We start from the raw sequence: 12,660 nt of genomic DNA, 5'->3' as shown, positions 1-12,660 counted from the left end.
GGTGTGCAGAGGAAGGACATGTGATAACGGGAGGTTGATGCGAGTCATGTCCAGTAGACTAAAATAACAAATAACTTGACTAGCTCTCACTCTTGGCCATTGTTCTCTGATAAGAACAATGGCCACCCGGGGAATGTTTCCGATATTAACTGTAATTTTCGCTGTATTTTAGCCTCCACGACTGCTGTTGGAAGTATGTGGTTCTTTAGCTGCTTAATGCATCACTATATTCACCAGGTAGTCATAAGCTTTGTCTGTCTGCTGTTTGGTGCTGAGCAGGTAGCATACAGTCAGTTCATCAGAGCATGTTTGTTTAAATCGGCTGCCTGCTAATCGAAACAATGTTAATGGAAGCTGTGAGAGTAAACCAAACGGAAAGGTTGTGTGCCATACAACCAAAACAATGAGCTGAAAAACACCAAAACCTTCCCTAAAGCTGAGGGAGTGTTAGCACAGTTTCTGATGATAAAAAAAACTATCCATAACCACAATACAAGAATTGATTAGAGCAACTTTAAGAGCTATATTATTTGCAATATGCACAGAAGACAAATTAGGAACCAGGAAACTGGAAACACTGCTTTACTGTGTGCCTAAGGACTATCCTAGTTTATTTTCAACATGGCTAAATATGTGATTAGTTCTTCATTGTCATTATTGATAGAATCCAGCCAATTAATACAAACGTTAAACTAACTTCAACTCAAAACATATTATAATTATTAAATGTTGTGGCCCATAATCGCCACAAAATCTAAGTAAATGAGATAAATGAGATAAAGGTGTCACATTTGAGTTACAAACACATCTGGTGCGACTGCAACTCTTTTTCTCCTGGCTAGGTGTTCAGGTGATGTAGGAGTAAATTCACTTTCACTCAGACATAAAGGATAAGTGTCTGTTCTTATTTTTGGCCAGACTACAGAAAAGCGGCGGCCAGCCCAATGAAGTCCTCTGTCACTGCAATGTGCAGGACAAGTCTCGAGTGATGAAGTTACACCATTAGTCGGTCGAGTCGGGGGTTTCCCATTAACCCTTGCTCTTTCAAACCTAATAGGTGAGACATTGTTTTCGCTGGTAATGTCTTAGCTACAACAGCAAAACATTCTGCTATCACTCATCTGATCAACGTCCTCAATCCATAAGAGGTTGTTGCTCCTAGCGCATTTTTGTTTTGTTTTTTTGGTGCCAGTTATTTTTTTCTTTATTAATTTATATTTTATAGTATGTGTTTTAAACGTGGTGTTTAAATCCTATATGTGTAGGTTGTTGACACATTTTGCTGCATACGTTGTAAGAGTGTCGTAGCTGCTCTAAGGAATAGCTCAGTGCTTAGAGTGGGCGTAGCAAGTGTGTGGTTGAGTGAGAATGGCGGTGGAAGCGCTCAGAGCACACAGGTGTTGGCGATCAGAACCGAGAGGAAATGAGCAGTCAAGTGAATGTAGTGTTTCAGTTTTACCATGGGATGCAACCTGCAGTCTGTTTAACAAAGTAATGAAAACCATTAATTGTTCATTGGCAGGTGACAGAAATGGGACAATAACATTTTAGATAAGTAAACCAGAACAACAAATTGTTAAAAATTTCATGATTATATTGTTGAATTTATTCAATTTAAGTTGATTAATTAAGTCATCAATTAATCGACTCTCTCTTTCTCTCTCTCTGTGTCTCTTTGTCTCTGTCTCTCTCTCTACACTAGATTTTCTACTTGGTCTAGTTTATGTCTCCTTCAAAGAGCAGCACTTCAAAGCTGCCATTGAGCAGTATTAGTGAACTCCCAGACCACAGGATCTGCTGAGGCCAGCCTTACATTCAAGCTTATTCAATCTTAGCTACAGGTGTGCTGCCCTGCCAACTCCCAGAGGACGGCAAACGCCTCAAACACACCAAAACACAACCTTCAAAAGGCTGCTTGTCATCAGCATTAATTCCTGGACACTGAGGAATCAGCAGAGTACTCTGTCATCTGAAACTGACTTTGAGAGAGAGAGAGAGAGTGGGCAGTAAAACACACACTGTCATTCATACCTTCTCATTATATCCCTGAGTCAGAGAAACCCCGGATCTGAGCTCACCAACACTGACATTCTCCACTGTTTGTGTGTTTGAGTAGTGATTTAGACCATATGTTTTAATTTAATAGCTTAAAGTTGTGTTGTGTGATGCAATTTGTTTTCATGTATTTGTGTGTGCTTGTGGATGAACTGTAGATGAGTATGCATGGCTGTGTCATGGGAACTTGGACTGTCCCACACAAACTCGACCCTCTCTACACCTAGCTATGTTGTACTAAGCGCGCAACATGTTCAAGTACTGTATGACTTGTGAAACATTAGGAGCATATGTGCTTGTGGTGACCTGTTTGCAGTTGGTGCAGAGTGAAGGGGTTCTGGCACAACTTCACCTACTTCTATGGAAAAGGGTTTTCTGAAGAGGTTAAAACAGTTGTGTATTGATGAACTTTTTTCGGTTCAGGGTATGTCATACATGTATCATATATTCCTGGGGGTCTAGAGGAAAGAACCCCAGCACCTCTAGAGGTGTGTGACGTGGATTGTTTTAGTTCTCGCCTTCTTTCCTCCGCTCTTTCTGACTGTATGTGTATGTGTTGGGAGCGGAGCGGAGCCCCGCCCTTTGCGAAACTGCGTGTGTGTGCGTGTGTGTTTATGGTATTAGTTGAAACCTTTAATTTGGCATCAGCTGTATAAAGTGAGTAGCTGAGTCTCTTCTTTGGTAGACTGGTTTGATGTCAGAGTTCAGCCTGGGATATGTTCCTCTGTTAATGACTCCAAAGACAGCATGAGGACTAAAGCTCTCATTCTTTACCTATTTGGCCTATAATATCAATTTCAAAGCCTGTCATTTTAAAAAGACATGCATGTTTTGTCATGCCACTTAAATATGTGTCTTCTCACACCAGTGGTGAACTTTAGTGAGACACAACAACCTGTCCTACAACAAGCTACTGTTTGTTTAGAAGCGGCAGTGAAGTCAAATAAACATTTGGAGCCGTTGCTTTGATGCCTTGCCAATTTCTGTTGAATTCTAATGAGTTTAAACAACTTGTATTGTTAAAGCTATGAACAGACTGTTCTACTCACTGTAGTGAAACAGGATGTGGAAAACAGAAGAAAATAGACTTAAAGTTTAAAATTACACCTCACGTTTAACACCACCCGTTTGACGGCGTGTGTAGACTACTGCTGGACTGATAAAAATACGACCACATATCTTCCATAAGGCACGTGTGAGACGGATGAAACGCTCAATACAAATAACAATTTCTGCCTAATCAGCTTTTAAGGCCTCAAACTTGACACAAACAAAAATAAAAAGATAATTTCACTAGTTGCAATGCAACTGGCAATATGGGACCTGACTCTGTTAGCCCTTGTCTGCAAAATGACCTCACCTGGAGTGCGTCACTGTAGGTTTTTATATTCCATAAGGCTTTGTTATTCAGTGGTGTACTGCAGTTTGATACTGTAGATGAGACGCATAACCCTCCCGCTCTTACTGCCAAACTTTTGATATACTGGATGTAGACTCCTGATACTGTAGATTTTAAAAAAGAATAGCGTTATCAGTAGCATAGTGGTTCAGTGGTTAGCACTGGGAGCTCACAGCCAGAATGTGGATCCATATTCACTTCAGGGTGTAACTGCTGTGCTTCCCCATAATCAATACATTATTAAGAGGTTTTCAATTTTGACGAGGTGCTTCTATTTTAACCGGCGCAGCTTTACTCCGATGTGTTTTGCGAAGGGCGGGGCTTCGCACCCGAGACGCACACACCTACAGTCAGAAACAGAGCAGAGGAAAGGAGAGGCGAGAACAAATAAATCACGCTACGCATCATGCACCTTTCAAGACCTCTCCGTCCGAAAGGCATTTCTTGTACTTTATTAATAATGTGCAGCTCTAAATGAAGCTTCCGTTGCTTTCTGTGACTTGTTCACCGGCCTGGTGAAAAGAGATGCTGCTGCCCAAAGCTTTAACTCCCGGCTTGTTCTGCCCGCAGTGCTGCAGGTGGGGAGTGAGTTAATTAGTTAGTTAGTAGTTAGTTAGTTAGCATGGTAGCTTCTGTGACACGTACTGAAGTGTCTCCACAATGTTCCACTTTGCCGTCGCCCCGTAAATGAGAAACACACTTTTTCACCGCTGTAAAAAACAATTCTTCCTCTTAATCGTTGTGAAAATTGTTCGTTTTCTTTCGCTTTTCTGCCGTGTTTAGCGTAAAAAACGCACCTCGCGCCCCATCGTGGCTGCTCCCGCTAGCTTGTCTCAATGAAAAGGGAAATGGAGACCCCAGACAGTTTCAGAGTTCATATATACATAAAACGTGTTTGTTTCTTAAATTCTATATTCAATATTGTCATTTTAAAATAAAGAATAATTCAAGTGTTATTGATTTATTTATTTATTTTTTTTAAACCGCAAAACTATTAAATACACATTTTAGACGGAGCTCCATGGTGACTAGTGCTTTTTTTAGAACATTCCCTGCGGGCGACCAAGTGCCCACGGGCACCGTGTTGGCTACCCCTGATCTAGACTGTGAGAATGAAACTCACTTCTGGGTGCTAGCAATAAAACGCACACACACACACACACACTCAACCAGACCTTCTCATTACCTGAGTCATACAGAAACTGCAGGTGAGCTCGGTGTTACTGCATCCGTAGTATGTTTGTGTGTGCACATCGGTTACTATTTTGGCTCTATGACAACATAATCATACCTATAATATGAAAGTTAAATATGATGCTTATTGTCTGGCTTTCTAGACAATAATCCAAGAGAAGCGAGGAGTTGCTTAAAGAGGTTTAATTTGGTATAGAGTCAACAGGGGTGAACATATTGTCATACCTGACTAATTTCCCCTTTTAATTTATTTCAAAATGCCATATGTTCCTATCCAGTTAGTCTTTGGGTGGCAGACGGGAGACATGCTGTGACACGTCAGTGTTTTGAAGTTGGCATTTGGCTTTGGAAGGGAACCTCTCCTTAACCGATGTCTGACAGTGATTGAGATAGATCGAAGGGAGGGGAAGGAAGGAGAGAGAGACATGAGGGAGAGAGACGTGAGCTGTAGGAGTGGGGGAGGGTGTGTCTGGGAATTGGAGTTGTTTTAACATCAAAGATAACCCTACTCAGGACTCTGCAAAGACCTCGCATTAGGCTACGAGACACTGCACTTTTATCATTGGCTCTTCCTGTTTGGCAGAAGCCTTATCCTCAAAGCTTGTGTTAAAACACAGATATACACGGTAACAAATTAGAAGTCAACATCACCTGCTTGGCCTCCCACATGACACAAACCTGCACACTGACTTGCATCTCGACCTCACTCTGTAAACAGTCAATGGAAGCTTAGAACAATGACTGTCTCTTTAGCTAAATGCTCTACTCACTAAGTTTGGTTGTGGGCAGGCATCGTACTTGGGATTTAGAGCTTTTTTGCTGCCTGCTAGGGTCGGAAACACGTTTGGGTTAGAAAGCTAAAAGGCTCCGTAGAGCTTAGGGGGATTCTAGAATTTGGTGGTATTTCTCGGTGGATTCATCAACTTCCTTCCTAAATGCTCTCTCTTAAATACATTTAAAAGATCTTAAAAGAGTACTCCAACATTGTCTGACTCATGATGGCAGAGATATCGTCTTTATTATTCCATGCATTCTTCTTCCTTGTCAAAACATTACCCACAATCAAACTTGACCTGCAACATTTCAGTTGTATATTATGCTAGTAGCAGCTAATGTATGCTGATGTGATGGGCTCTCTTTCAGAACGGTGTCAAAAACAGAAGGCCACACTGCCAGCCCAAGTCAGTGGAGGTAATGAAAATGTTTCAACATCTTCAGAAGGAGAAAAGATGACAGGTGAGTGTGTGTATGCTATGCCAGTCCATGTGTTACATTTCATTCTATTTTTGGGGTGTGGTAGGAATACATCCAACAGGTCTAGACCTCCCACATCCATATATCTTAGCCTGACTGGTGAATAATCCCAGCTACTACAGGAAAGATGTTAGTGGTACTAAATCACTATACATTCAGCAGGTTCAACATTAGACAGGTTTGCATGCAAAAGGTTAACAAGTACAAGCCTGCAAAATAGTGAATCAAGTCACAATTCTGTTGCAACACAATCCTGGGTAAAGGTTTAACTAAGTTGCGTGTGATAGGTTAACTGAAAGACGGAAGACCTTAAACAATACGTTAACCGGCGGCTAGAGAAGTTCTATTTTACAACAAGTGTGCGCCAATTCTTCCGTTTTCACCCCTGACCAAACTTACTGTATACGTTCTGCACAGCTGCCTCAGGACAAGACCGTTGCTCTCTTATCACTCTCTGGCCAAATTCAATTGTAATATAAACGTCCGTCACATCTAGAAGGAAACCCCACAGTACTGTGTGTTTACCCATATGTACGTCAGGAGGTTTATCATAATGTAGATTAGAACACTTTGGTGCTGTTTTGCACATTTTTTGTTTTGCACATTTTTGCTGACCATCTAGGGCCAGACATTGCACATTAGTCTATAAATGCTGTGGCATTGGTTCATTCTATATACTTGACATGGGTTGTGGTATCATTTGGATTTGAACAATTCTGATCCCGGTTCTGCTCGATTCCGGTTTTAAACGCTTCTTGATTTGGATTCTTTGAGGGGGTCAAAACAGGTCACATGCTTATTTCACAGAAAAAACTTATTTATGAAAACCTTTACACAATTCACTTCCTAAAGTCCACTTTATCGGAACCTGTAAATGAATTGCATACAGTTTAATTTGGTTGCTGATGTTAAATAATATGATTCAATAATAATCTGTTCATTTGTTTTTTCATCCACAAGTTTTTATTGGTGCAATTTGAGATGTTACAATTTCCCCGGGTCTCCCCTACTGTAACTGTCACACTGAAACCTGCCACACTGACACAGACCGGGTCCAGCATACGTTAGGGCAGTAAATACAATCAGCCAGTTGCCTGATTGGGTCACTGCCCGCTAAAGTAAAATAAATCACTTCATTGCAATCATTTTCCAGGCCTTGCTTCACGAGCGACATCCTGACTTCTCTCTGCTCTGCCCTGTCTGTCTCACAGTCCCGGGGTGTCTGAGTACAGCACGCACCACGGCGACAGGGAGGCGTGTTCACTTCATAGAGAGAAATAGCTGACAAAAGACAAACGAGTTGAAACGCTAAATAACATTTATTGTGTGTTGGAGAAAAACATACGACTGCTGTAGCGGAGCAGAGAACAGAACCTGTCCTCCCTGGGTCACGGCCTCCTGTGCTCGCTACTCTTACTAATCTTCCAGTAGTGGCAACACGAAACAAAAACGAAATGTATCGCAGAGTAATGCGTCACATTTTTAAATAGTTTACTGCAATAAAGTTGACTCTAGCAGATAGCAGACATTGTTATAATGCTAAATCAATGAAGTTAGATTTGCTAAAGCAATCCAGGTTTTTGTTTCAATACACAATGCAAAATAAAAATTGGTCACATACAGTTTGAATATCATGCTCTCGTTGTGGTACTAAACATGAGTTACAGCTTCAGTGTCTGTCTGTGACTGTATGCATGAGTGTGCTTGCACACAAACACGGACAGTACATGTATAAGTGGATCTTTGTGTTCACAGCTTGCCTAAGCAGGCCAATTCTGCCCCCTGAGTAAATATGGTGAGCCACTGATAACATTAATTTGTGTATAACAAGGACACATTCACACACCAAAACACACATGCATACACAAAGGCAATTCATTGGTGGTATGCCTGTAATGGAATGATTAACTTACTTTGTGACTCCAGCGTGCACTGCTTACAGTATCATCACAGAGTTGTCCCCAGGATTTTGTAAGTAATGTTCAGGCCCTGGATGTCTGCTAAATGTCAGTGACTATAAAGAGTTACGAATTTTCATACCATCTTAAATGACATTTTCTTCTTTGTTGGGCTTTTAACAGCAGAAGAAAGCCTTTTATGACTTTGACTCATTGTTTCTTACCCGCAGACTCAGTTACCGGGGCTAAGAGTCTACTGACCCGGGTGGTGCGCCTGGCCCAGCGGTACCTGTTGGATCCAATGAGTAGACATCGGGTTGAAGTGAAGAGTTCTCAAACACAGAACAAGCCCAGACAGCGCAGTCCTGCACTTGGACACGTGTTCAAGAGTCGGACCTCGGCTTCACTAACACAAGCTCAGGTAAAGCTTCTTAAGTACAGAGGTAATCGGGTCATCAGACCCCTCACGCATCGTCTTGATAACTGTAAACATTTTCTCTGCATCTTATTTCACTCTGAATGTGAAACTGGAAACCCCAAGTCATCTTCTAACGTATCTCTTTCTGTCCAACTTGTTTGGTAACAGTGGCATTCCAGTTTTAACTTTTGAAATGCTTTGTTATGGTGTTGGATTTATGCAATCGTATAAATGATTTACGATGTATGATGATGCTGGGCTCTATTATAACTGGAAATCATGACATGACAGGACTTGAAATAATGTCATTTTAACTTTAAAAGCCACACGCTGCACATTTGTTGTGTGCAAGACAACTGCCAAGCTAAGCTCACCAGCTGCTGGCTGTGGCCTTATATCTACAGACATATGTGGGAGAGGTATTGATTTTCCCTCAAACTCGCTGCAAGAAAAGGGAATGATTGTATTTCCCAAAATGTTGAACAATTCCTTTAACTACCCGCTGTGTGCCGCTTGATTGCGCTCACCTCTTGATTTGGTGAGTAACTTTTGTCATGTACTTTATATACATTATACTCACTTAACCCAACACTTGTGCCCATACACTGTCCCTGGAGAACAGACATTGTATCTTAGTATCTCTCCCATTGTCCTTGTGCGTAAGACCTATCACTTTGTGTTGGCTGCTTTGATTGTGCCAGTACCAGAAAGCTCTTATTGTTGTTTCACAGGCTAACGATGTATATAATGCACAAAGTTATTCTCCCAATATGCTCTGTATGGTGTGGCCCTTTACCTCAACTACATTTTCTTTGAGTCTACTGCCTGCCATCTGGAGAATCTGTCACACTCTCTTCCCTAAACCGTATAAGTCAGGATCCACTGAGTGCCAGCAGACTGTTTGTCAGACACTTTGTCCTTTTTCTTCGAGACTTTCAGAGTTTCAACAACTTCATTTAGATGCCAAATCCTTCTGCTAAAACTCGACTGGGCAGCAGGGCTCACTAAGTTGGCATCTGGTGTATAACCCTTTTGACACAACAGGGCTTATCTCTGTTCTTACTGTGTTGGGGTTTCATGATATTGGGAAACAAGGTTGTTTTTGTTCTAACTGCCAGCACAGTAGCAACTACTTCAGAAGGTGTAGGTCAGCTGAGATGTGTTGTAATATATAGTCAGATGTGACTTATATTTAGCCTAAAAAGAGGACTATGTAGCTTTCACTGCTAAATATTCTGTAGTCCCACTTTTGAAAAGAATCACAGAAATAAAAATGTTATCACTAGATGTCAGCTATTTTAAATTGATCTGGTTTTCTGGGAAAGATAAATGATGTGTGTTGACTTCAAGTGTGTGTGGTAGGCACAGTTAATATCACTGAAATGAAGGGTTTCATGTGACCTTTGTGCTATACACGTGCCAACTGTAGCTCTTATTGCCCATTAGGAATCACCTGTGTTGCCATTGCATTTTATTATTGTTGCATAACTATGAAATTCAAAAAGGACTCATGATAGAGAGACAGGCCGTAGAGAGATAAACAAAACAGGAGATAGAAGATGAGGAAGGATAAAAGGAGAATGAAATAATTGAAGCAAAATTCAATCTTCACTCTGTTACTAGTTTTTCTCTGATAATTTGCTTCCCCTGATAATTTGGTCAATTCTGCTCTTTAGTCACTGTTTTCCACAGAATGCCTCTCGCACACAGACGTTCACAGATCTGCTAAAAAACACAAACACACACACACACACACACATTGGGCTAAGTCCAAAACCTAATGAAAAGATATCCTTTCAGCAGTGCCTTGTTGGTGCTGGTTGACCACACACTAAGGAGGTGGCGACTGTGGCTCAGGAGAATACAAACCTCTTTACTCTTATTCCAGCTTCTTCACCTTCTCTCCACTTAACTCTTTCAGATGAGATCCAGGAGGCAGAGCCAACAGAGAGGTGGGGCACAGCAGGGGAGCAGTGGTGATGTCACTGTGGCAGATACTGCTGGGAAACCTGACAGGTGAGGACAGAGGTTAAACATTGCAAACAAACATGACATGCCTGCACTCATGCATGGCAGCTCTTTGCTGATACTTACAATGCAGAGCAATGACACAAAATGGTCAACAAAGAAAATAATTTTATGTTGGACAAAGCAGGCTGGTAAATCAGTCTGCACCAATCTATAAATAAATATGAATATCCCTGCAGCTTCCTTTTTATTAATTAATTGTATCCTTGTTGTACTAATTAACTATTGAAAACACAATGTATGGTGCTGTGTGTTCATGTTGTGCCGCTCTGCACCATCCAGAGAATATTATTTCCTGAAGAAGCGTCTTTCCATTTGTTGATTAGTTGTTTGTGGTGCATCACTGGGATTGGCACAGCTGCTTCTGAGCTTTGAGACCAGTGATGTGACCGGCTGAGAGAGCATTTATTAATCACCACAACCTCAGATCTATGTTCCACATCAAATCAGTTTTTATGCACTTCCAGCTGCTGCACATAAGTCATCCAAAATAGCAGGTGCGCTTGGAGAGGGCCACAGTCTTTGCGCCCAAGACATACCAATTGGCACTTGTTGTTTTCGTGCACAATTTTCTTGCTCAAGTAAAACACGCAAAACAATTTGATGTTGTAATATTCATATTTCCCTTATAATTACCCTTTGAATGTGTTTGATTGAGCAACAAGTTGGAATCTGAAATTTTGTCCTGAGGGTTTTTGTCAATCATCAGGCTACTTATCATCAGTCCCTGGTTAAGACATTTTTTATAGCTGGATGTGCACAAACTTATATTCCACTTCATTTTATTGGGCTTACTCAATAAACGTGTCTTCCATTCTCTCATACGTACTCAAAAGTGACAAATGAGCTTGCACATGCATAAAATAATTAACAATTTAAAGCATATCAGGCACATAGTTGAATCTGCATGTCCAAAGTAACCTTGTTTATTTCCATGTGACTGCACAGCATATGAATAACAAGCTATTAATGTTGAGCTGTTCCTCACATACTGCGTCACCCTCCAGACTCTCCTCACATCTACCTACATGTGCATGTCTAAGTACAGAGGGTTACGTACTCGGTGTGTGACATCTGCATCTTATGTGGAACTCAATTGCGTTATTTACCAACAGAAAGCTGCACTGTTCCAGCAGGTCTTCAGGTAATACAAGCAGCTGGTCCTTCAGCAACACTTAGAATTTCACAATCGTCTTCTAATCCTCTCATTGTAATGTTGTTTTTTCCTCTGACAAGCACCCTGCTCAAAACAAAAGGCTGTCACTCATGTGTTAGGTGCGTGTGTGTGTGTGTGTGCGTGCGCTTGCCTTTTCCTCCATGCGCGTGTTTCAAGCATACTTGTCATTCCTCACAGACTTAGTCTTTGTGTTTAGTGCTTTAGGTTGTTTTAACCAGACTGTGGGTCACTAGGGGTCGTCAGGGGTCACCCAAAGGATTATTGTAATTGGGTGGCAAGTTTGTGGTAGAGGATGGAACGGGAGGTGTTGAAAACATATGTCATCTTAACAAGAATAAAACCAAACAATGACACTAAGACAAGTTAAGTGAGAGGTGGATGGAGAAATACATTGGAGTAAAACACTGACTGTCTAACTTTATATTTCAGTCTTAAACCCTTTCAGACATGGAATACATAATATTACTGGCTTGATCTTTCTCTATCTTTTTTAATCATCCGACTCCAGAGTCTTTTATGTAAACGTTCCTTCCGGCTTCATGCAGCCTTCTGTAAAGAGCTGCAGTGATCACACAATATTTGGCCCCTGGTGCTCAAGTGGAAACAGTGCTGATGAGAGCCGCCATCATTTGGATAACTGATGTTGTTGAAGCCTTATTTAATGACCATTGTGACTGCCAGGGACACTTCCTCTTCTCACAGTGACATTTTCTCATCACTTTCATCCAAAAGGTCATTCTTCTGCCAATTTTATAATATCCAACAGTGCACAAGCATTGAATGACAATACATTAATTTGGACTTATTTAATTCCTGTGTTCTCATGTGCTGTATTTAGAGTTGTTCTGGATATTTGCTGGACAGTTATCTTAGAAACAACAGTACAGGAACAGGGTTCCAATCACAGAGACAATGAGCATGGATCTATTCTCCCAAGGGCAAACAAACAGGCACAGCATGGAGCAGTTTTCTCACCAAAGTCATATTTTAGACATGATACACACAAATAAATATGATAAATATGTATGTAGGCAGACCCTAATCAACTAGATTAGACTTTAATATTTAAAATATGTGTTTTGTCATATTACCTGTAGTAATATTTTGCTTGTAAACGAAGAAATATTTGCTCGTCTTTATCGGCACTGCCCAGAATTCAGAAGTTGGAGCAAGATTTCAGAGCTGCCACTCCAAACATGAAAGCAACAAATCACTGGGTGAGCACTTGGATCATATC

The 12,660-nt window shown here is 41.0% G+C and overlaps 1 protein-coding gene across 1 annotated transcript in view; it reads left to right on the top strand.

Annotated features, from left to right (window-relative positions):
- LOC115009902 (uncharacterized) overlaps positions 1 to 12,660 on the top strand; it is a 68,337-nt gene that overhangs the window by 31,221 nt on the left and 24,456 nt on the right. The window contains 3 exon segments of the mRNA XM_029434207.1: positions 5,792 to 5,884; positions 8,031 to 8,221; positions 10,140 to 10,234. Of these exon segments, the coding sequence (XP_029290067.1) occupies positions 5,792 to 5,884; positions 8,031 to 8,221; positions 10,140 to 10,234 (379 nt within the window).

This window comes from Cottoperca gobio, chromosome 6, assembly GCF_900634415.1.
Source record: "Cottoperca gobio chromosome 6, fCotGob3.1, whole genome shotgun sequence".
Taxonomy (NCBI): Eukaryota; Metazoa; Chordata; class Actinopteri; order Perciformes; family Bovichtidae; genus Cottoperca; species Cottoperca gobio.
Note: the sequence above shows the minus strand (reverse complement) of the source record. Positions and strands in the feature narration are given on the sequence as shown.